This window comes from Protobothrops mucrosquamatus, unplaced genomic scaffold, assembly GCF_001527695.2.
Source record: "Protobothrops mucrosquamatus isolate PMUCROS unplaced genomic scaffold, P.Mucros_1.0 scaffold347, whole genome shotgun sequence".
Classification (NCBI taxonomy): domain Eukaryota; kingdom Metazoa; phylum Chordata; class Lepidosauria; order Squamata; family Viperidae; genus Protobothrops; species Protobothrops mucrosquamatus.
Genome location: NW_015386684.1, coordinates 495,761 through 520,747, shown reverse-complemented (window position 1 = coordinate 520,747; position 24,987 = coordinate 495,761). Strand labels below are relative to the sequence as shown.

General features: G+C 35.0%; 1 protein-coding gene across 1 annotated transcript in view; it reads right to left on the bottom strand.

Moving 5' to 3' along the window:
* Nucleotides 1-24,987, bottom strand: part of LOC107287079 (nuclear factor 1 A-type) — a 112,652-nt gene that overhangs the window by 14,439 nt on the left and 73,226 nt on the right. Inside the window, exons 7-9 of the mRNA XM_015815539.1 lie at nt 23,573-23,751; nt 18,723-18,888; nt 11,901-11,992 (exon numbers count right to left, since the gene is read on the bottom strand). Of these exons, the coding sequence (XP_015671025.1) occupies nt 11,901-11,992; nt 18,723-18,888; nt 23,573-23,751 (437 nt within the window). The remainder of the gene's footprint in view (nt 1-11,900; nt 11,993-18,722; nt 18,889-23,572; nt 23,752-24,987) is intronic.

The following is a 24,987-nucleotide window of genomic DNA, read 5'->3' as shown; positions in this document are numbered from 1 at the left end:
AGCATATTGCCCCCAACAATCTGGACCTTGGAAGGATGGCAGGCTGAGTCAACCTTGAGCCGGTAAAAATCGAACTGCAGGAAGCCGGCAGTCAGCAGAATTAGCCTGCAATGCTGCATTCTAACCACTGTACCACTACAGCTCATATGCAGCAAAATGTATGCAACAAACTTTTGCATACTATATAAATGGCTTCCCTATTCTCTTTTCCTATTATCACTGTCACTTCATGAACAAGGGATTTCAAATGAATCGCTTTTAATAAATACATTTTGCATTCAGGCCTCCCAGTAGTTTTAAAAAGTGAAAAAAGAAAAAAGTACTAAAAGAGCTTGAATAAAAGCATTATGTGACAGCCTTAAGAGGAATAAAATAGGTACGTTTGATAAAATGCTTTCTCTATAAACAAGCAACATGAGGAAAATAAATACATAAGTGGACAAATGATGCCATAGTACAGTGATGGTGAACCTTTTAGACCGAGTGCCCCAAAACCGCCCCCGCCCCCCACTCTGCTGCCCTCCCTGCCTGCTCCACCCTACCCCACATGCTCCACCCCTGCTCCGCCCCGCCCCACTCGCCCGCAGGGCCACCCACCGCCTCCACGGCCTGCTGCAGATTGCCCAGGCGGTCCAGCAGTGCCATGGCAGCCATGCCCTCCGCCAGCACCATGCAGCATCAACTGCATGTGACAGGCTGTGAGGGCAGAGTCTTGTCCCCATTGCCCGACTTGCCATGTTCTTGGCTGTGCTGCTCCACGTGGGCTGCGCTCAGGGGCGACTTTCCTCCAGGGGGGCTGCTAGTGAGGAGGGGGTCATGGGGAGAGGTGGGGCTGCGGCAACAGCACATGTGCCCACAGAGAAGGCTCCGAGTGCCGCCTCTGGCACGCGTGACATAGGTTCGCCACCACTGCCATAGTCCCAAATAGTGAAACATTGTTCATGCAACATATTTTATTGACAATCCTAAATGGTGCTATGAATAAATAAGGAATTCAAATCACAATATTTGGGTTTATGGATATTATATATTGTCTACTTGTTTTATCTCATTTTACAAGAGGTGGAATATAAAAAAAAAATAAGCAAGAGAATTCAGCAGGTAGTGTTACACTGCTAAATACACAAATGACACTGTTTTTAACACTTCTTGCATCTGTAGTCCTGCCAAGTCTTGCCTGCCCCCAATAGCTATGTACTCCCAGAAAGTCTTTGAAATATGTCAATGCAGCAAAAGTTATCTTGAAAGCCAAGTATCAACTGGAAGAAAAATAACACCATGAAAGTGTTAATGCAGTTACCATCCATGTACAATTATGGCAATCTGGATTGTCATGGCTGATACTTCTAAAGTGAATTTAAACAATAAAATAAATCTCATAATTATATAAAAAATACTTGTTATGACACAGGACTATGTTGAAAGTACAAGGAGCCTGGAAAAAGGGTTCCATGTATTCTTTTTATACAACAAAGCAATATTTGCAGTGGTGCATGAAAGTTTGTGAACCTATTTGAATTTTCAATATTTCTACCTAAATATAATCTATTTTTTTCAATAAATAAATGAACAAGTTTAATGTTTTTGACTTATCTGAATTTCTTCATCCAGTTTTAAAATTGGTTGGAAAACAAATTATGTTTTTAGGTCATATTTATGTAGAAAATTGAAAATTCAAAAAGGTTCACAAACTTTTAACCACCACTGTATTTTGTGAAGGCTTTTTGATAGGTGATATTTATGACCTCTGAGGTTTTAGTGGCTGTTGTATAATAAATGCTTCTGATGCTTTTTTAAATAATAATAATAATTATTATTATTTAAATTTATATACCGCCCTATCTCCCTTACAGGACTCAGGGCGGTGAACAGGCAATAATAAAAATCACAATAAATATTACATAAAAGCCCGCTCTAAAATATAAAACCCCTAACAAAAACCCAATCAAAACTACGCCAGGCCAGCCGCATGGAACAGATGAGTTTTCAGGGCTCGGCGGAAGAGGCGCAGGTCCGCAATTGTACGTGACAATGAGAATGTTTCTATTTTCAGTTTGGAATTAAGTTAAATACGTTTTATCAAATTTCTAACTTAGAACAAAAGCCTTTACATCATGTTTAGATTATTTTTGTAAATAACCGAAAGATGGGGGTGGGGGATTCCCTTTAAGCATAAAATTACCTTTTGCTTTATTTACAATGTAATTCCATTTTAGCATAAAATTAACTTGTAGTTTATTTCACTGCTTCTAACTGGATGAAAGCCATGTGATTAGTCCAAACATTTATGATTTCTGGGTCCAACATTCCCAATCTATTTAATTTTGTCTAGACAGCAGTAATATGAAAAGTTTTCAGAGATATCTATATTTATATTTAAGGCATATACATGCCACACTAAAATGCAGTGAGTTTTTGACCTGAATAGAAATGGCTACAGAAAATCATCCCACTGTCTCTTGTTTCAAAAGGGGTATTTGGGCTGGAATTTCCTTGGACAAGATGAAAAGATTTGTGTTCTAGAGTAGAATTAAAATTATTTTAATTTATAATTGACCTAGCATTGTAATACAAGCTGTAAATAACAATCAACTGTTTTAATTTAATTTAATCTAGTAATTTTATTACTGAGATCTATTCTCGTCAATATGCAGATCTATGAAAATCAACAAATAGAATATTAATTCAGCACTTATTGTACTTCACAATATTGAAATAAAATGCTGTATTTTATAGTTTTGTAACTGAAATTTGAAATATACAATTTTGTGATCACTCCAGCTCATTACACATACCAGCAGGTAAGAAGTGACCTGAACCTGGTCAAGTGGGGCTTATCACAGTCCCATTAATTGGCAGCCTCCACATATTTCACTTTTATTTAATAATTAAGACTTGAGCACAAGTGATTTCAACTTAGAAGGCACAGAGTACTAATCAAAGAAATTAATTAATCTGAACCTCATTAAAATCATGCAATATAAGTACTTAACTGTATAGTTAAATTTAGGCACACACAATTTCTTTTGGATTCTGTTGTCTTCATCTCTTGCAATCAAATGGCCTACTATGCTTCCAAATTTATTTTTGGCCCTAAACAAATTGCTTGAATAATGTGACTCCTTATTCACTGAAGATAAATGCTTTGGAATCGTTCAAAAATAATAAATATGGTTGCCACCAAAGTGTTTTTACAAGATTACTTTTTAGGCTATAACTACACTTGTGGTTTCTGCTTGCCAGGAAAATGGGTATTTTGACCTTTATCCTTATGATGAAACATGAAAGTTACATGGTTTGCTTTGCAATTTAGTCTGAAGCAGACTAAAAGAGCAGATTTCTTTTTCCTTCTAAAGAGAATTCATTGTAAGAATGAACTTTAGGCATGGAAGTTAACAGTATGAACTAATAGCAGAATCCCAATTGTACAGCATTTTTCATTTCATAATATGTAATTCTAGGGTGTCACGTTCATTTTCTTTACATCCACGGCTGATCACACAGATGGGCTGTGTCAGACAAGGAAATGTAACTTAATGATATCATTTAACAACCATCAAAAGAAGAGCAGGGCCTCCCAAATTATGCCAAACCAAACTACTATGATGTAATTGGGGCTTTCCAGTACCGTAATAGGTATGTCATATGCGCTCTTAACTGTTACAATTAATAATGCAGTAGGAGCTCATAAACAAAAGCAAAGCACTCTTAGCTGTGTAGACAAAACAAAAGCTGTAGAATAAGAAAAAAGATGAAGAGAAAAAAACAAAAATACTTTGTTGTTTTTTTTATGCGGACATGTTCTTGGTTTCCATTCTGCTGTTGTAACAATTACTGTACTAGCTCCTCTGACAGAGTCAATAAATCGATTGGGATCTAATGCAGCTGCAAGGGAGGTTAATCCAATACACCGTCATCTGCTGTGAAGGTTGTTGGGGGAGGTGGAAGCAGAGAGCAGGAAATCAGTAAGGAAAAATAAAGGTGAAAGAAGACCTAAGAGCATTTTAGGGTCTGCCTTACATAGAAACAATGTTTGCAAAGGGACAGGTTGGAGGAAGGTTGCTTCTGCGCCGGAGAAATGTATAAACAAACACAGAGCATTATAAATTGTGTAGTGCTTTAATAAGTACAACTAGCAGCTCAGGTTCATGTGTAACTTCTCAAAGGGATTTTAAAAATTAGCTCCGTTTATCAAAGGTATACACTGCATTTTTTTTCTTTTTAACTTTCCCACTATATATGTGTTTAATGGCACAAAACTTGACTAACTTCAAAATAAACCAAGATTTTTTTAGCAAATCAACATCATAATCCATCAGAAAGACTTCTTTTTATAATAAATTATTACCTATGTGATCATCATATTGATTGTACTATTAGGTGAACTTAGGTAAAGACCATTGGTGTGGCTGTCAGAGATTCAGATTGAATTGCTATTTGAGGTTCTCAGTCTGGCAGTTTTATTTTTCAACATGCTGAATAACTAGTGCTAAGAAGCAGATTAGGAGCAATGCAGAAAAAAAGAATAATGCTTTTTGTCCATGACTACCTGATCCTTTTTTTTATTTTCTGCAGTCTTTTTAAGATCCAACCTTTATTATATTAATTCTTCATATGACTGGCATCACAGTGTCTTCCATCCCTGTCTCTAATCCTCTATCAGCCAATAAGAAATGTAGCATTCAACAAGTATGAAAAACAGATTTCTGACTATTTGATTACTACCTGATTTTCCTATGTTGCTCTGCCTGGGAGATGGGACTATGTGGAATGGAGGGGCAGGAGAGGAAACAGGAGGTTAAAGTTGTCAAAGCATTATTTTATTTATTGTGAAATCTATATTAACACATTCCTGCCATTAAATGCAAACCCAAGGGTAAATTAAAAATTCAGCCGAGAATAGGGAACACCAAGTGCTTCTCAACTAAATCAAACACTTAATTATTTGCAATAGTTTTGCATAAAAAGTTGAGTGCAATAATGCAGAATTGTCTTGCTAAGTATCTGTTTATATAAAGGAAATTTATACAGTCGGCAGAAAGAATTACTTAGCAAAACAGAAATCTCTATAGCACATTTATCGTATTTACTAATTTGCTAACTTTCACAAATCAAATGAGTGTTTAGAGCACTAATTTTGAAAAAAGCCCATGTGTATAAAAACCAAACAAATAAATGACAGGTCTTATAAGTAAGTTAGAGACTTTTAAAATTAATAGATTAAAAATATAAGATTTAGCACAACTGGTTTTAGAAAGCTATACTGTATATATGTGTTACAAATAGATTCAAATGAAATTGGAAATGCTCACCAATAGATGCTTTAGTGAAGGAAATTCCCAGCCAAGGTTATAGGAAGAGATTGAAATGTACTTGTTATGTGAATAAAACTTGATCATCCAGGTATCTAAAAGTATCTAAAATGTGTTAAAAAGCAACTTCATCCGTCAAAATAAAATATGAGATAGGCAGAGAGTCAGAGAATCTTTGGAATGTACCAACTCTTGCCATACCAGTTTCAAGGGTTTCTCCCCACAATGTATTGCAATACGTCAATGAAGACCCAATTTGGGTACAGTTGCCATACCTTTTAGATACTTTTGGCCTGGATGATTGAGTATGCATGGACATATTGCAATACAGCTGGGGCAGAAACCCCTGAAGTTGGTATGGGAAGAGTTGGTACATTCCAACGACTCTCTGACTCTGCCTATCTCTTTTTTTATTTTGACTGATAAAGTTGCTTGAATGAGCGAAATGTCTCAGATTAACAAATTTTGGCCCAGTTGCCATGATTTAACCTTTTAGATACTTTCTTAATACTTTCAATAGTGTGATTCACAACTACTTTGAAATAAGGCCAATGATGGTTATTTTGACTCCCCTATGAATCTAGCTCCTTTTCTTCCTAGGTAGAGTCAGTTTATCTGAAGCATTTTCTCCTAGACCAGGAGTAGGCAACCTCGGCTCTTTTATGACTCGTGGACTTCAACTCCCAGAATTCCTGAGTCAGCATAGCTGGGAGTTGAAGTCCACGAATCATAAAAGAGCCGAGGTTGCCTACCCCTGTCCTAGACAGTATTTCTTGACCTCAGCAACAGCAACTTTAAGATGGTTGGGCTTCAAACTCAAAGATTCCACACATGAGAAACACTGTGGATGAGAAACACTGTTGTAGACTGATCATTAGAGAATTTTTCTCCTTTATCAAGCAAAGCTTTATTTCCTGCTTTAAAAAGGAGAAACTACAATGTGTGTGTAGGAAGATTAATTCTATAGGAGTTGAAGACAGACGAATAGAATCATTTTCCAAATCAAGTTTCAGAATCAGAATCTTAAAAAACAATGAAGTTAAGCAGCAGCAACTTGGCTGACATGATTTAAATGCTAGTTTATTACTTTCTCCTTTGCTCTGGCCTTGAAGGATAGAACTGTTTTCCTCCCAAAACTACCCCTTCACTGGTCCTGCTTATTTCCCTTTTAATTAGTGAGACTGAGGGCAGGGATTATCTCTTTCTCTTTTTTAATTGTATTAGCTATGTTCTCTGAAAAATAGAATAGGAAATGTTTAACAAAAAATAAAGCAAGGTGAGACTGCAAGTGTATGTAATCAAGAAATGGACAATTTGCACAACTGATCTATCAACAGTTAAATTAACCCCAATTTATCTGAAATGAAAGACATCAAAATATGAAAAAAATACTATATGAAAAAAAGTAAAACTTAAGCTTTTAGCTCAAATCCAGAGGTTAACTATTGTCAAATATTTTTGGGAGGAGCCATATTTCCAAAGATATTCATGACTAGTTAACTTCTTCCCTATGCAAACTAGACACAATTTCCTTCAAATTCCAAAGATGTCATTTCTAAATTAGAAAGCAATAGCACACTAAGAAAGCAAGGGAAAGGAACACCCACAGTTCGAAGGACTTGCTTATAACTCTTGCTTATTTTCATTTTAGATCTTAAAAATAGCAGGAAATAGCAATAAGATCATATGCTTTCCCCATGGGGTCCTTAAGCACACTAGTATGATAGCAAGCAAAGCATCTATGCTGTCCCACCTATAAGAATCACTACTCCAAATGAAAGCTGGCAAGGGAAGCAAGTATACCAAAATGGTATAGGGTTTCCTGCCTGAGCAGGGGGTTGGACTAGATGACCTCCAAGGTCCCTTCCAACTTTACTATTATTATTGTTATTATTGTTGTTATTGTTGTTGTTGTTGTTATTATTATTATTATTATTATAGCTTTCGCTTTACAGAGTGGCATGGATTAGCAGTTCCTAGCTCATAATCTGAGAGCTAGAGTTGCCATAAAGAAATCACAGCATATCTAATATCACTTGAGTCCCTAATATTAGATACCAAAGAAAGAGAACTGATTATTTTCAGCAGATGTCTGCCGCCACAGGTTACAAATAGGGTGGCATTTGTACATCTTTACAAATGTACAAACCTTTTATTTAAAAAAGGACTATTATCTTGAAGGAAAGCAAAAAAGTTCAATTACATATTAAACATTTTAATTCATCCTGTCAAATAACACATTTACATTGTAGCTTTCCCTACATAGGAAGGCTACAGTGTAAATCTTCCCAAAAGGATCCAGCAGCTGTATTGGGCTACCACTCCCATCAGCCAACAACATTGGCTTTATAGGCAGAGAATCAGAGAAGTTGTAGATAAACATATCTGTAAAGGGGCAAGATTGGGGAAGATCATCGTAATCATTTATTGCATAAAGTATAGGGTAAGAAGGAAAATAAAGTTCAAATGTCCAGATTTTAAGATAGTAACAAAATATCATTTTCAATTGTTTTAATAATTTATAAATAAATAATTTTGTTCTCGAGAATACTAAACCTGAACATAAATGGCAGCTATTATTTTTGTCTTTAAGTTCTAGGACTTTTTAAAATAAGTTTAAATAAGTTAGTCCAAAGACATTCATTTTAGAATGATTGTACTCTATCCAATCATGCTTATTTTCATGATACAAAAATGTAATTTTGATAGCTACTCAAAGAATAAAATAAAATAAAATAAAACACTTGAAACCCTGTTGTGGGAATTAACACCATGGAATTATTAACAAGATATTCTTGTCCAGAAGCAGAACTGAGTTCAATGAGATGCACTTTTAAATAAATTTGCATAGGGTTTATAAACTATTGTATAACTGGCTTCAGAACTGTAGCTTTAAACAACTCGCTTTAAAATTCCTCCCAATATTAATAGAATTCCTTAGACTAAAAAAGAAATGGTTTCAATGTAAAAGTAAGTGAATTCTGTTCTTGTTACAGCCTTTGAATTAGAGGTGCTTCAAGGGAGCTGGTGCTATAGAAGTACAGAAATGTAGGCTGCTTTTCTGCTACTTAACCAATGGAAATAGGCCCCAAAGAGTTAAAATATTTCCCTGAATAGCTGATGTACTTTCTGTGACCTTGTTCGGTGCAGAGGCTTGAAATCCAACACAATTTAACCACTTCCATCTATGCAGCTATAAAGGAGAGCCCTTACTGAAGACTGCAAATGGAGAAATCACTTCAAAAGCCAACAGTGCTCTCATTCTGAGTTGTGAAAAGTATTGACTTCATCACTGAGGGCAGCTCACAGGATTTGTGAATATGATACGATATTGCCTTTTTCTATATTCTAGCTAATTGCTGCTGTTGGGTGACTATTGATTGCCTCATTGCTTAAATTGACTATTCTTGTTTATTGTGTCCAATCGCCACAAGCTAATAAAAAAAAAGTTCATCTACAAAAGGTGACTAGCGGTATCTTTGTAAAAATATGCTGTACCTATAACAGGTTCAGAGGACACATTGATTGTTTTGTGGATCACACTGAAAGATACACAAGCCCAGTTTTCAGATGCAAACTGTGGCAATTAGCTGCATGGCGTATGATTGCAAAGTGTTGAATTTTGTTGTACTTGGTTCATGTGAGGCAATCTCTATTTGAGATCTGGCGATGTTCCCTAAACTAGGAGAGAGATTGTTCAGTATGTTATCCAATAATTGATGATAAGGTCCACAACTTAGTTATGAGCTGTTATACACAAGCAGCTCTCCACACTGGACTGAGCATGTCCCAATGCTTAATTATTATTTAAAAATTATAATTGCCAAAATAAAACCAGCACTATCTTGTTCTTGACTTTTAAAACACTGCACAGGAAATTTTTTATAAATAATGCAACTGATTCTTTTCTTTCTTCACAATTATGGCATGATAAATTATCGATATGGTAACCATAAGGACAAACCTGAAAAGGGACCGTCTGAAAGAAAGTCATACGGATAAACAAATTTAATCGTTTACAACTTTGCTTTACAAAGGAAAATTCAAGAGCAAAACCAGGAAAGACTAACAAAATGTGCATTTTAATAAAAACATATAAAATTATACAATATACATAAATTTGTTTTAAAAAGTTAATTTCAACTTCTGTATTTTTCATAGGAATGCAAAAGATTGTCCATTAAGTGGTATCATTTGTACAATAAAAGTCAAATGAGTTAAACATCACTGAGGTTAAATTAATATTGGTTGAACTCAGGATGATGGTCCAGGGATTTTTTTTTCAAAAGAAATATGTTCTATTTGATGCTAAGAAACAAGTCTTTGAAAGCAATTTTTAATCTTATCTTTTCTGAAGGAACTGTGTTCTGTAAGCTACAAAGGATATTATTCATATTTTAGGGATTTCTTCTTTTCTCCATTTGTAGAATTTAGTGCCTATCCCAATAATCTCTGTTATTTGTTTTCAATAGTATGCTGAATATTATTAAGTAATATAACTGAACACCTCTTGAGAGATGGCAAAAAAGTAAGTTTAACTTTGGTTCCATATTATTAGGTTCTAAATAAAAGTGAGTTATTGCTTAGATACAGTATTTTTTATTTTATTTTTTAAAAAGAAGACCTTAGTATGTGAGGTCATTTAGAAAAGTTTTAACTTTGCCCCTTGCTTTGATTGAATTTAATAGTATCCATTCAGCCTTTCTCATATACATATAGGTATAAGCGTCTTTTAGTTCCAGTTGGTGCTTTTTTTTTCGTGATAAAGCAGGTCAAGGGTTGTGGCTAATCTAGAACAAAATTACTCCAGCCAAGGACATACGACCTTTTTACAGCTGGAAGCTGCACTTAGCATTTGAGTGGTGCACCAAAGGCTATGCACTGCAAAATATGTGAGCAAAGAATTTGGCAGGATCAGGACAGTACATGTTTAATTAACAAATGTGCTTATGTATTGGATAGACATGCCCACTTTCAGTTATCCGTTTCTTAACTAGACTAATGGTGCAAGGCTAAAGGTGTCTGCTCAAAAATAGCTTCAACGAGAACTACTTTATCATTCATTATGAACTCACAAAATAAAGGGTTAATGGAATCAGCATAATCAATACATTCTCTGCATCGGCTGCATGAACCAAAAAAGGATTGTTTCAGTCAGGTCAGAAGTATTTGCTTTCTATGGGACTTTTTACTCCCCTCATGGGCTAAATATCATGGCAACCTACATAGTACACTAGCAGCATTCCACATTTAATTAGGTGCCATTCTTATTGAAGATATTAATCTCATTTAAGCATAGGCAATTCATAACATACTGCAGCTTTTACAATTCCATAGAATGGTCAAATTCTTACAGGTTACAGATATATTAGAAAATATCAGATGCCACTCTTCAGGATGGATGCATTTAGAAGAGCTGTTTGTGGTTTGCCTGGTTTTTTTAAAAAAACCATTGAACAAGCATACCAAGGTGGATGGTTTAGCAACTGCCTTGACTATTATCTATCGTGATTGGAGATTAACTGAATTGACAAACTTACACTCTAATATTAAATATATGAACAAAAAGTATGTTCCACTTATTTGGACTATTTCCAGAGTAACTATGTCTGACTTTGGCTAAATTCAAAGCAAATAAAGCAGGATCAGATCTTGTTAATATTTGGAAGACCAGCAGAAAATCCAAGGGCTGTTGCCTTTTAGCAGGTGTCAAAGCTGATTCAAAGGAGACTTTCCTTTTTTCTTTTCAACTTACCATATGGAAAATTAGTTTTAAATTAGAATGAATTGGTAAATATAGTTGCTAATTGCCAAAATAGGACTAGATTTTCTACATGAAATGCATATACGGCACAGCATTTCTTATAATGTTTGTCATGTGATGTCAGTGCACAGAATGAAACATTAAAACTATTCCAAACTGAAAGTACAGGTAGTCCTCGACTTACGACCACAATTGAGCCCCAAATTTATGTTGCTAGGCGAAATATTTGTTAAGTGAGTTTTGCCCCATTTTATGATGTTTCTTGCCACCGTTCTTAAATGAATCATTTCAGTTGTTAAGTTAGTAACACAATTGTTAAGTGAATCTGGCTTTCCCATTGATTTGGCTTGTCAGTTCGCAAAAGGGGAATCACATGAGCCCGGGACACTGCAACCGTCATAACTATGAGTCAGTTGCCAAGCATATGAATTTTGATCACGTGACCAAAGGAAAGCTGCAACATTCATAAGTGTGAAAAATGGCCATAAGTCACTTTTTTCAGTGCCGTTGTAACTTTGAACGGTCACTTAAAAGAACTGTTGTAAGTCGAGGACTACCTGTAGTCATTTGACTATCTTTATAGCAGAAGATTGTCAGAAAAGAAAGAGGAAATAACTATCTGGGGGGGGGGAAACACTATTGCTGTGAGAATTTCTCAAAACAAAAACAAACAATTACCAGAAGTGACATTTCACTAATATTCAGACTGTGAAGATGAACTGACTGATGGAGAGACACAAATCACTTGCCAAAGCAACACTAAAGAACAACAAAGTTGTTAACAAACAGCATGGCAAACAGAACAGAAGTTGAAAGCGTCCCACCTGTGTCTGTTGAGGGATATTTACAAAGCTTGGATCCCGTGGTCCAACACTGACGAATCGATTTGCAGGGGAGGTGCTGGGTGTTGAATAGGCTGTGAAGGGAAGGGACACATGCGTTCAGGAAGCAGCACTATATCACAAACAAACAACAACAACAACACTGATCTCAGAGCCACCCAAACAAATGTTGAACATGAAAATGGAGTCACGTTATAAGGATCAAGAATCTTGACTTAGGACAACTGGACTTCAAAAGATGGAGAAATAAATATGGACATCAGTGGGCAACAGAAGAGTATCTTGCATTTTAATGTCAACTAAAGCTACGTATTTGGAGTTAAGCATGGAAAGTTAATTCAAATTGCTTTTGTTGTACAAAGATCCATAGGCAAGAAGTCTTGGGGACTGCAATAATATGTTTGAGTGACCAGTGCTTTAAACTGGTCTAAGTTCAAAACAAATTGTGAATTGCTTCTATTCAAAAGTGATAAGATGAATGGCTCATAAGCATAATATAATAAACTGCAAGTGTATTTTTTAAATAGGCATGTATAGAAAATGGCATTTATGTAAAGCTATTATCCTTAATAGTGAATTTTGGCTCCATTACTGGCAATTTTTAAAATTTTAAAAATTACAAATATTCCTGGCTCTCTAGCTGTTATAGCACATGATTTGGGGCTATGACTATACCACCTCTATTATCAACTAGTTTACGATCAAAATCTGATTCAGAATCAGATTTTGTGCAGCGGGCACAGCAATTCTAAATATGGTAGAACGGAAGAAGATTGTTTCTGATTTATAAAGAATCAAGGATTCTTTTTTAAACTATACCTACATAGACTGCTCCAGATTCAGAAGAAGCACAAAAAGCACTGGATCCTGCATAGGTTGTTGCTTTTTATATATCCCCATACGTTTTGGTGAGATATCTTACTTTGAAAAAAAAGTATTTCTATTATTTCTATATTATTATGCTAATTACTGTTATAAACATTTACTATACTATTATTCAATTTATATTAAATATTCCCTCTATACTTTATTTAATATACTTTATTTATTTAATTCAATGACTATTCTATTACAACATTGCCTCTTTACTATTACTATGCTCTTCCACCTTCTGCCTTAATACTTCTCTCTGAGATTTCTAATGTTGTTTTTCCTTCTCTATTATTGGCCAGTATAGAGTACAGGCAGTCTTTGACTTACAACAGTTCATTTAGTGACCGCTCAAAGTGGCACTGAAAAGTGACTTCACACTTACAACCTTTGCCGCATCCCCATGGTCCTGTGATCAAAATTCAGGCACCTGGCAACTGACTCATATTTATGACAGTTGCACAGTGTCCCGGAGTCATGTGATCCCCTTTGGCGACTTTCTGACAAAGTCAATGGGGAAGTCAGATTCACTTAACGATCATGTTACTAAGTTAACCACTTAACAACTTTGGTGAGAAAAGTCGTAAAATGGGTAAGAATTCACTTAACGACTGTGTCACTTAGCAGCAGAAATTTTGGGCTCAATTGTCGTTGTAAGTCGAGAACTACCTGTACTTGCACCTTTCTATGTCCCGCTTTGCTTTGCTGTGGCTCTACAATTCTTTTTCCTCTCCACGATCCACTCCCTTTTATTCAGCTGCTTTTCTGTTTCCTGATGGCTGCAGAGCTTCTAAAGCACACATCTCCTCTGTTCTCCCTCCTGTACCTTTTTCAAGGTTGTAGCTTTATTGTCAACTCTGTTGTGTTGACGCTGGGGAAAAGAAATAAATAGGAGGGGAAGAAGGCAGCCCAGTTTTTCTAAGCAGCCTGCTCTTCCACAGACTGTTGTTCTGCTAAGGGGTTGGGCATGACAAAATGAGAATAGAGAGACCTTCTTCCTGATTGTCAATTTGGGAGTTTTTTTCCCTCTCCTTTTCCACTGATTTATCTGAGAGAAAGTAGTTGAGGAACTTGATAGTGAGGGCTTCTTGACTACAAAGATGACTTGAATTCAGCAGATCAAAGGATTCATTTCATGTGCCTTTGCTGCCTTCCCAGGGTGTCCTATTTTGGTACCAACTCTGGTAGAAACACGTATTTTGATAGACAAGGCAAAGGAATTTATTTTTGTTGATGAGTTAGGGTTCTTATATATATAGTTTTGGAAACACACTGTGGTTACAATCAGAAAGCAGCTGCCATAAGAGACTTGCAAATTCATAAAATTGGTGCTATAATGGTCATGGCCATTTATAAATGGGGAAAAAAACAAAGTTTTGGAACCCAAAGCATTAATAAAAATAAAAATCATACTTGCAATTCCTTCCTTCCTTCCTTCCTTCCTTCCTTCCTTCCTTCTTCCCCTCCCTTCCCTTCTAACATATCAGATTGGACAGCAAATTAACACAGATTCTAAAATGCCAAAACTCCAATCAACTGCACTAATGCACATGTATAGCTTTCCCTGATATATGCACATTTAATTTTAATACATGAGCATCCTCTTTACTTTTAGAGGGATTTTTTAATGTACCATTGTAATAAGTCTTTAGCAGATTTAGGAATTAGAGTCACTAATTGATTTATTTACTGCTGTTTTTCAACTCTTCATACTATTCAAATACAAATGTATGGAACATTTTTACATTGAACTATATTGGACATTTTCACACTAATCTATCAACTAAATAGATCACATATAAAAAGCCCTGTATATGATACTGTTACATATTATTACAAGTAATGTTGCAGATTTTAGAATAATAATTTGTGATTAATATAGAATAAAACCTGTTCTCTCAAGTAAGTATATAAATTCTTGTTTAAAAAAGTAAAAACTATCTACTGTGTGAAGACTGGGGCTTTGTGCATTATTCCAGTGTCCTAAAAATGAAGTTAATGGCATTAATTAGATATTCAAAGTAATGATCTCTCATAAAATACTATGTAACTCAAAGAAATAGAATATATAGGTAGGGAACAGTCAGGAATTTAAGTGAGCTTCTCATTGGAAAAAAATAATCAGAAATAAAAAATATATTTCAGCAAGCACCATCATAAAAAACATGACCATAAGAATTAATTGTGTAATGTATGCACCCACCCTCCACGTATATACATACATAGTGTAAAAATTCTTAGATATTATATCATTTTATGAAAAGTCTTCTGCTCAAGATTTGGATACACAAAACCAGTCATACTGGTTAAATGAACAAATAATATGACCTGTGCAGATAATACCCATATTCTTACATCTTTGTGTTAAAAGCACTTTGTAACATTATCAAAGCAACTTACTGTACGTAGAAAGGATACAAATGAAACATAATTTTATGTACTAATAAATTAGCTGTTTACTAATTAGCTACTAAACAAGCCAGCTGAAGCTCATCACATCAAATCTGAAATATCCTTTTGCTATAATGTAATATAATAATGGCTACTTCTTAATTATGCATCATCAACACAAATTCCTTTTTATATGTGTTTCCAAATATTTAAATCCAATTTTATACACTGTTTGTCAATCTTGAAGTTCATATTCGTAAATCTTTTTCCTAATACTGCAAGCAGTAAGTCCCATTTTGAAGTAAATGCAGACTGAATGATTCCAAAATATCTCTAATATAGTTATTAACTTAGTAGCAACTTTGACACTTCTAAATCAGTGTTTTTCAAAGTTGGCAACTTTCACTTGTGCGGACTTCTACCACAGAATTCTGGTAATGCTGGTTGGGGAATTCTAAATGTTGAAGCCCAGGTTTGTAAAAAACTGATCTAAATGAATGATGATGGTGATGATGATGATGATGATGATGGAAGGGACCTTGGAGGCCCTCTAGTCCAACCCCCTGCTCAGGCAGGAAACCCTATACCATTTCAGACAAATGGCTGTCCAGTCTCTTCTTAAAAACTTCCAATGTTGAAGCATTCACAACTTCTGGAGGCAGGTTGTTCCACTGATTAATTGTGAACTGTCAGCAAATTAACTGTCAGCAAATTTCTCCTTAGTTCTAGGTTGCTTGTCTCCTTGATTAATTTCCATCCATTGTTTCTTGTCCTGCCTTCAGGCACTTTGGAGAATAGCTTGACTCCCTCTTCTTTGTGGCAACCCCTGAGATATTGGAACACTGCTGTCATGTCCCTCCTCGTCCTTATATTCATTAAACTAAACATACCCAATTCCAGCAACCATTCTTTATATGTTTTAGCCTCCAGTCCCCCAATCATCTTTGTTGCTCTTCTCTGTACTCTTTTATTCTGTACTTTTTTCTCTGTACTCTTATTTATCTACTATGTTTCTGATTCTATTTAGAGAGCAAAACCACAGATTCTCTATGCATGAGGTCACGATGCAGAAGAGTACGGGGTTTATAGTGAATGAACGACAGAAATATAGACAGATAACAAAAAATAAGTAAGACACTTCACACTCTCTTAACATCCCCTGAATGCCACAATCATTGCCATTAGGAAATATTTCAATCGTCAAATAATCTGTTTTAGAGAAGCCCTTAAGAAATGAAAAATGCTGATCTGAAATAATAGTTGTTCTTGTTTCTATTATTCTTACATATTTACCCTTCCAAATATCTGAAATGTAACAGACATTATCTCCAGTTGCTTGGTCCCAGATAATGTATCTGGGAAGGATTAATGTTTTAGAGATGTTACGCATTAGAGCTAACAACACCGAACCAGAAGTTCTAATTCAATGTACCAAAACATGGAACTTGTGACTTGTTTTTCATTTCCTGTGGCACAAAGGGTAGTCTTAAAATTCCTTTTTTTCTGAAATAATTATTACTTTCAAAGAAATATAGTCAACAAAGCAAAATCCCAGGCAGCTTTAATCTAACACAGCATGCATTTTCATCTTTCCAAAGGGGATGGCATGCATGATACAAGCAGGTCTGCTATTCTTATATGATTGGTGATAATATTTGATCTTCTACAGATGCTGTACTACAGATGTGGACAAGAACCTGACAGAAGAAATATGAAAAATAATCCTCCAAAGCCAGCCAGTTCAACTACTCACCTTGTTTTAATGTAAGATTCATCTACTATGGCATATAATTCATTTTCCCCCCCAAATAATAATTTATCACCTATTTGTGATTGTGGGAAGTTCCCATCTGAGCTTTCAGGAGGCTAACTGTGAAACTGCCTACAGTCATGTTTCAGATTCCATAGCTATACAAGTTATAAATCCCTGGGAGGATTAACAAATCCAGCAATCAGGAAATTTCAGTTTTATTTAATCTAGTTTAAATCAAAGCTTCAGGCACACAGCAGCTGTGACCCATCTTTTGAAATGCATTTGATGAAATCTTAAAAAAAAAAAAAATCAAAGAAGGAACAATTACGAATGCAATTTATTGTGTTTCAACAACCCTTTGTCTTACAGGCCAGAAGCAGAAATAAAAGGTGTGAAAAATCAGGTCATAAAAATATATGTTTTCTTCATGCAATGTACTTTTACACTGTACATTGTACAGTACATTATACTGTAACCAGTACTTTTACTTTACTTTCACTTGTCAGAGTGAACAGCAACATTCTTTTTTAATACAGCATTTGGAGCTTACAAAGCATTTTATATCATTTTCTTATTTCAGTCAAATAGTCTGTCATGAGTGAGTAAGACAAAGTGGATGTGCTGAATCTACAAACTATCAACATTAGTGGTAGTGATAGTAAAGGCTAAAAGGCCTTTAAATCTAGTTATCATTTTATTAATAGCCTTGAATAAAGTGACTGTTACCTTCTTAATTATCAAGATGGGTACTTAACTTAATTCAATCAGTGCTCTTTAAAGTCTTCTTTTTATTAGCATGTTTTTACCTCTTTCAAGGAAGAAAAAGTGGTTGTCTAAATGTGAAATATTTTTATTCCTACATATGGATCTAAACAGATTAGAGCATCAGTGTGATATGGTGTGCCAAAGTCTTAAGCTTTCAAAGACAAGACTGCAGATTATGTCTTTGCTCATTCATTTGTTCATTTATTGGCTTCACACTGCTAAAAATGGCTTCTTTGCAATGAACTAGAACAAAGAATATTACTGTAGACCCAAACAACAGCTAAATCACCATAGCAGCTTGACTGTAGAGTTGTCAGATTCTTTCTCTATAGTAAGGAAAAACGGGATGGCCCCAAAATGAGATCTTAAGACTTTTTGCTCAGAGATCTTTGCTTGTGGGTGGTACTTTTAAAGATGCTTCGAAACTAGTTTTAAATTAATGACAATTTCTCTCGATATTTTTTCCTTCTTTTGGTAATACTGTTGCAATAACTTATTACTAATTTCATTTCTTCTTAGTCTGATGACATGTATTGCTGCTCTCAGAGTTGAAGTAAAGACCACAAATCACCAAGAAATTTCCTCTCCCCTTTGGAAGCTGTAAAGCATTAGGCCAGCAGGACCATTAGACCAGAGATGCATTCTGGTGATCAGTATAAAATATTAGAAAAATTGGGCATGAGATGTTTCTGCATTGTTGAAAATTGTAAAACAGTGACAAATTTTGACAAGGAAAAAAAGCTTATGCGCTTTTAATTGAAGGCATGTGATATTAATAAGAATCAGACATACTGCATATATCATATTGCTTGCAACTCTTCTCCCCTCAAAAAATATGCTATTTTGCAGAAAACTTCCAATGCTTATTTGCACGGTCATTTTTTTTTCTCATTAAATCATTAGTTGATGTACTTATTGAGAGGAATGTTTTAATTCAATTTAGGTTTCATTTTACGGAACTATGAAAACATAAATCTCTTTCAAACCATGTCAGCCTCTTGTTTCCTCCTTCTGGCTCTACTTACTCGGTGATGTGGGAGAGGCGGCACCTCCTTCTGTCGATGTGGTTGGAGGCTTTGTGTCTGGCACTGGAAGAGGCACAGGCCTAGCCATTGGGGGAGGAGGCGGTGGTGGCAACATTGGTGTGGGAAGGAATGGATTGTGCACCTTGCCTTGGCTGCTACCATTGGGCTATCAGATACAAAAGAAAAATGAACCATTAATTGCTTCTGGAATCAAATGACTGGGATAAATACACATGGCATAAACATAATATGGCTAAATATTTAAATGGACAAGGAAAACTCATGTCAATCATAAAGAATGCATACATTCAGTTTATATTAAAGAATACCTGAGAGAACATCTTATGAATGAAGGCAAATATACGTGGGATAATGATGTGGGATTGAATTTGGGTTGGTCACCAGGACCAGAGATTTACTTTTATTTATAAGAACATCTTACATTGTTTTTCATATAGTTTATACTGCAGGGACAATAGCCAGACCTCAAAGTAGCAATTGGTAAATGAATCTCTATAAAACAAACATAACACATGGTGATTCTCTGATGTAATTTCCATACCTTTAATACCTTCTTAAGAAATTGTGCAATACAGCTGGTAGCTATTTTTCTTCTGCCCTTTGTAGTTCTATGGATCCAACGCTGAGGTTTGGATCTAAAACACTAACATTTTTATTATATGTAGTGCTAAATTGAGTGCTAAAAGCAAGAAAAATTCTGCTATCAGAAATTTAATGAGTAAAAATAACTATGGCCATCATTATTCTTCACTTGTACTCTACTGTGAGAGAACCAAATATTATTTTAGATAAGGCTATACACCGAGGTAGTCATTTGCCCATACAAATGGAATGTTATTCCAGTAACCTGAAGATAATTGTTAAATTTAACAACAACCTAAGATAATTCAACCAAAATTTTGGAACACTGTTTAATTTTTTAGTGATAAGGAAAGAAGATAATAGCTCCTAGATATAACAGACCATAAGAAATTGTACTTTTATCTTCCTGAGTTCAAGTGCTGGTCAAGTAAATCTAAAATGCTACAAGAAGCCATTTTTTAAAAAAAAAACAACGTAAATGTGGCTGATTTAAAACTGCTGTTTTTGATTCATTGTTCTACAGAAATAATTAATAAAAATTACTAGTGTTCTATATTTTGAGTTAACCTTGGAAATCCTGGAATCAGGTCATAAGAAACTAAATAGTTCTCTTTTGGGATCATGTTAATTGACGCTTATTCTGAACATGAATGTGAAGTTCAAATCATATATAATATATTATTGGGCAATTATCAGATACTCTATAAGCAGAAAATTGCTGTGAATAAGTAATGATTGCAACATGGGGGATAATAATAATAATAATGCAAATACTAGCAATACAATACTGTTTGATGCCAATGAGAAGATGTTAGAATTAGAGAGAAAGAGAGTATACGCATATAGGACTGCCCATGGGGAGAACAAAAAGTCAAGATGACCATCACAATTATATGAATGAAGCCCAACTTTTCGGTATTTATGATAATGTTGCATGAATGTACAAAGGTGAAGATCTTGACTACTTTAGCTTCCTCCAGCCCCCTATGGATGCCATTGTATGCATATACATCAATCAGTGTTTCTCAACCTCAACAGCTTTAAGATATGTAAAGTTCAATTTATAGAAATTTTGGCTGGAGATTTCTGGGAATTGAGGTCCACACATCTTAAAGTTACTGAGACTGAGAAACACTGATATGCATGTATCACTCCCCAGAAACATACTAATTCAGAAAGTGGTGCTTCAGACACCAGAGAAAGGAGAAACATCCTGGTCTCTTCCACTACCTTTGCTCAGCTGAGACATAAAAGTAGCTTTTTCTACTGGACATAGGCTATAATAATTAGCATTTATGAATGAGCTTGAGAAGGCAACATTCCTAACAGAACTAAAGAGCAGTACAAATGTATTCACCACAGTGTTAGGCTTTGTACATCTTGTGTTGTGAGCAAGAGAGGTCCGATTTAGATGTAAGTAAAATTGGAGTTCGGAAGTACATTAAAGAGCTTTTTCCTTGTGGAATGTCCAGTCTTTTAATGGAACCAACAATTACGGTGGAATGAATATGTGGCAAGTACACCTGTTCATTGTAATTCCTCTCTGGACAAAGATGGGGCTTGAGATTGTCCATGAATGCTCCGGATAGTAGTCTCCGGTGGGTTTAGAGCTCTGGGAGACAAAGAATAGCTGTGTTGCTCAAACCATAATTGGTGCATTTACAATGACACTGTATTTATATACCTCCTTTTCTTTTGGAAATTGCTTGTTTCTGCTATTAGAATCTTTGTAACAAAATGTTCTATAATACCAGGTGAGTTTCCTTCAGCCCTTAGGAAAAAAACTTTTAAATACAAGTTTAAGGACTTATATTTTTCCTTTTGAAATAAATAGCAAAAGAGTGATTAAAATTTTGATTTGACTTAAATTTCATGTAAAAGTTACAAACAGACTAAAGATCCAAATGGGTTTGAAATAAGATTTTAGAAATAATTATAAGAATCTTTCCTCTGTGGGAAAATGCTTTGTTTTGAATTTTCTTGGATGATACTTTGAAGGTTGGCCATTAGAGAAAACCAAAAGAAACTAAAGCAGAAAAGCTCTTACATTCAACTTAATAACATACAAGGAAGCAAAATATATTAACGTTGGATATATTGAAGGATATTTTTGAACAATGGACCCAGAAATTAATTTAAAAATGGTTGTCTCTCTCTATAGGCTGTATTTAAAAGATGTTATGAAAGAGGAACAAGCTTTGTCTGACAAAATTGGGACTGATTCAAAGGTAGAGTTAAGAATGACAGGCAACAAGAATGATATGAAAAAATGCTATCTATACTTAGCATATAAAAGAAATCAGCTGATCTCTTAATAATTAAAAGGACTATACAAATAACAAAGCAAGAAATTGACTTGGATAATACTCCTATGTTGGACATACAAAAGAGGCTTGTTAAAACTTTGAAAAATTTTGTGTGAAAGGAAAAGACAAAACAAGAAAAGACAAGAAATCAAATTCTGGGACATCATTTGAGAGGAGTAAAGATCAAGACTGTTGTAAAAAGAAAGATAAAACTTGATTTATTTAATCAAGGTTAAAATAGATATATTGCTATCTCTGGGAAGTCTTAATCGATTTACTTGACCAGGGCTAAATTATTAGGATTTAAGGATTTGTTTATAGATAAAAAATTGGATATGGGATGAAGAGATCATTTGTTATATTTTAAGAGAAAGTGATTAAGTTACTAAAACTGTTTACTTGTGAAGAAGGGGAAAGTCATTTCTTTGTATGTTTTTTTTCTTTTACTATATTATTTTTCTTTCTTTTCTATTTTTTTAGTTTCTGCTCTTTTTATTTTTATTCTTTGATTTTTTTAGTTTGTGTTAGTTTTTAATCGTTTAATTGTAATTTTAAATAAAATTAATATTCAAAAAAAGAAAAAAACCTTTTCCTCATGTGCTTTTTCCTCCTTGACGTGGTCACAAAATGGAGAACTGGCAATTTTTGCTTCCATTCCACTGCAATTAAAAGTTTCACTGAACCGCTAAACTGGCTATGGGCAGCCCAAATCCTCTGTGGCATATTGGTTCCTTGATTTCTCTGTGGCTGCAATTCAGGTTCTCAAACATTCTGGAACAGGATCATGCAGACTCTGTGATGCTAATCAGCAGCAGAGTAGTATGTCAGAAAAAGGCCGAGCATCTCATAAATCTTTTGGTAGCTACTTTGAAATCTTCTACAGGTTGTCAATAATTTTTGTAACCAGTATAGTTTTGTCTGTTGTTAATCTGTTAATAAAAATGCTTTTTTTTATATGTAAGAAGAATTTGATAAAATATGTGATCAATATTTGACAATTCAACTGTGTCCCACTTTCCAAATAAGTAGTAAAACGTACTCGGCAAGATATAATAGTAGTTTTGGGTTTTCAAGGCTTACATAGACCTGGGATGCTTTTATACTTCCCTGTATGCCTCCTTCACAGTGTAGTCCTGAGAGCTTACTCAGAGTAAGGTATCTGAGTACTATTTGTGATAGTATTAACTACTTTTGTGGCACTGTCTAAGTGGTATTTAGGTCAATATGAACTGTTAGTTTATTTATAATCTTCGATCCATTGTAAAATGTTAGCATATATACAGGTAGCCTTCATCTTACAACAGTTTAGTGACCAAAATTACAACAGCATTGAAAAATGTGACTTATGACTGTTTTTCACAGTTATGACCTTTGCAACAGTGCCATGATCATGTGATCAAAATTCAGATGCTTGGTAACTGGTTCATATTTATGACCATTGCTGTGTCCCATGGTCATGTGATCACCTTTTGCAACCTTCTGAGAAGCAAAGTCAATGGGGAAGCCAGATTCACTTAATAACTGGGTTACTAACTTATCAACTGCAGTGATTCAGTTAACAACGGTGACAAGAATGGGACAAAACTCACTTAACAAAAGTCTCACTTAACAACATAACTTTTGGGCTCAATTGTGGTCGTAGGTCGACAACTACCTGTAGTATATTGCATTCATCACTTACATCAAACTTTAGTAGATTTCATTATGGGCAAAAATTGATTAAATTCAAGCATGTAGAAGGTGTAAATTATGGGCATAAGGTAGCCAAATAACGACCACTTAAATTATATTAACTCCAATCATAACACGAATGGAACATTTATTTTGGGATGGTTTAGGCCCCTTAAACACTATGATTTTCTTATGTGTACAAATCTATTCTTATCATTTCATGGTTATAGAAACAAAACTTCTGAAAAAAAGTAGAAACAGCTTCCTTACATTTAGGAACCCCACCTGTCCAGCCTGCTGACCAGCGTCCGGGCAGACAAGTTGGACAAACTCTTTCAGAGTCTCCTGAGGATGATAGCGAATTGCTGGGTGTGAGAAGTATGGCCCAGGCTGTTGAATAATGGGTGATGTTGGAAAATGAAGAGTCGATGGTGTTGCGTGTGGACTTGCTAGAAGAAAGAAAACAAAATACATTATAAATAATAGATTTTTGGAATTTGATAAAAACAAATTATCTGATTTTGTGCTTTTTATGTTGCTTTCTTAGGAAACCTTAAAACAAATGTTCTGAAATGTATATGTCCTAAAGTACAGAGCTGATTTCTAGCAGTGATTTTCATAATACGTTGGATCATACTAAATTCTACTTTACTTCAAGTATAAAGGCAGAGTGTAAATATAGCCAGATTTTAAAATGTCTCTTCTGCATTTTTAGTGGTCATCATTTATAAAGGAATCAGCAGTCCTTGGTAAAAGTGACAACTATTCATTACCTTAAGAGCCTATCTAATGAATCCAGCAATAAAAAAATGTATCTGGGAGATTACAGTTGATTTAATTGACATTCTGCATAATTCTGGTTTGCACACGGGGAGCAGTTTTACTTTGAGTTATAAATGGGCAGTAACATAACACGGATGCTCTTGCAGCTTTATTTATTTCACTTTTTCAGTTCTTGTATCCCCCCCCCCAAAAATGTTTGGATTTTAACTCTTATAAGTGAGAAATGAATAAACATGTTCCCAGGTAAGTTTTAGGAATACTGCTTCAAGGAGGGTAAAGTGCAGTCATTGAGAAATTGCAAAGTGATTGCAACACAAAAAGCAGTCCATGAGTTGTTTTGAATTGGCCCAAGGCAAAAAAACAGGCCAGCAAAGGTGGTTTGCTGTCAATTATAAATTTGGAAGGAAAAATTAAATACTCTTGAAGTCCCAGCAGTGCCATTGAATGGCTTAATACTGGGCCATATGTAATAAGAAAGGTGTCTTCAGGGCCGAATTGCTCTCTCCATTTGAAGTACTTCAATTCTGAGGTGACCCATGCCTGGGAATAAATAGCAGCTGGAAAATTAGATCCCTTCTGCAACCATCCCTGTACTATAAACCAGTTTCTCACATCCCATCTGATCCCATCATGAGAGAATTGAAGATGTCTACAGAAAAGAAAACAAAAACCAAACAGAAATTTAGGGAGTCTGGAGCTCAGCCAATCTAAGACAGTTGCTAGAAGGCAACTGCTCATTTCCAGGATTTAAACATTTGTTAGAAAAACAAGGATTTAACAAAAATCAACTCTATGGAAGATGCCAAAAGAACCCAAGGTTCCATATAGGCAACACACAATTAAAAAGAGATAACAAACAAAACCATAACACAATTTTAATTCTAGCTGAACAACTCAATTTT